This window comes from Sphaeroforma arctica (genome assembly GCF_001186125.1).
Source record: "Sphaeroforma arctica JP610 unplaced genomic scaffold supercont1.6347, whole genome shotgun sequence".
Taxonomy (NCBI): domain Eukaryota; class Ichthyosporea; order Ichthyophonida; genus Sphaeroforma; species Sphaeroforma arctica.
Genome location: NW_014034211.1, coordinates 1 through 1309, shown reverse-complemented (window position 1 = coordinate 1309; position 1309 = coordinate 1). Strand labels below are relative to the sequence as shown.

General features: G+C 40.3%; 1 protein-coding gene across 1 annotated transcript; it reads right to left on the bottom strand.

Annotated features, from left to right (window-relative positions):
* Positions 1-422: 422 nt before the first annotated feature.
* On the bottom strand, positions 423-611 carry SARC_15569 (hypothetical protein; the record flags this gene model as incomplete). Its single annotated transcript, XM_014290312.1, has 1 exon — positions 423-611. A coding segment is annotated over one exon (189 nt), but the record flags the coding sequence as incomplete, so codon positions are not given.
* Positions 612-1309: the final 698 nt, after the last annotated feature.

The following is a 1309-nucleotide window of genomic DNA, read 5'->3' as shown; positions in this document are numbered from 1 at the left end:
ACGCCCTTCCAATAGGTAAACAAAAAATAGTTCATGTGTCAGTATGTCGACCAAACCCGCCAACACTTGGGACCAAAAGATGATACGTAAACTATACTAGGTAATACGTAAAACATACATACGCGTATTTGAATGTTGTGCTGGAGAATTTAATCTAACCAATGGACTCTTTTAGTATATATATATATATATATACAATGTATATATATTTATTTATATAACTTTCGTGCAACTCGATTAAAGCACACACTCGTGCACAGCAGACAGTGATGTACGAGGCTATAAATAGACGCACCTACGTATCAGCGTGAAACAAGGCATGTCTGCGTGCACATACTGACAATCTCCCCCAACACGTACACATACACATGCACACACATACACCCACAAGCATGCGAGTCTTGCACAAAGTACCCACACACCTTAAGCAGCTCTCCCTCCAGCAGATCCATGGGCACTCTGATTTTGTCCAGAATGCCGTGTTTGGCCACCAATTGCGGATATCGGGGCAAAACCTCGATCACCTCCACAGACGCAGGTAACGCGTGTATGCACCTCACACCGAAACAATGGACCCGGATGCCCTCGATCGTCAGTTTTCCGGGCTCCATGGGCTTGCCTAATAGGGTAATTTGGACATTTTCCGCTTTTGGCGGGAGAATCACCGTCATCGGGTAGTTCTCGAACGCCACCCCGGACACCTCTGCAGGCGTAAGAAGTGATGAGTATGTAAGTGCAAGTGGCAGGTTATGTACACGTAAACGTATAGCGGTTGAGTGATGGGTATGTCAGTGCAAGTGGTATGGAATGTATACGTAAACGTTTACCGAATGAGTGATGAGTATGTAAGTGCAAGTGGCAGGTTACGTACACGTAAACGTATACCGGTTGCGTGATGGAAATGTCAGTGTAAGTGGTATGGTATGTATACGTAAAAGTTTACCGATTGAGTGATGATTATGTACGTGCAAGTGGTAGATTATGTACGCGTAGACGTTAACTGTTTGAGTGATGGGTGATGTATGTTGTATCTGTATACGTAAAAAGTGGTGACTTCGATAGTACAAGTATTAGGTAGGTAGCATCCACGCATGCTTGTGTCTTTATGAGTGAGATGTATCTCGTACGCGTGACAGGGGCCTACCGGCGGTGGATTTCATGCAATAACAATTCTCATTTATGCATATATATGCATATATATATATATATATATATATATATATATATATATATATATATATATATATATATATATATATATATATATATATATATATATATATATATATATATATATATATATATACTA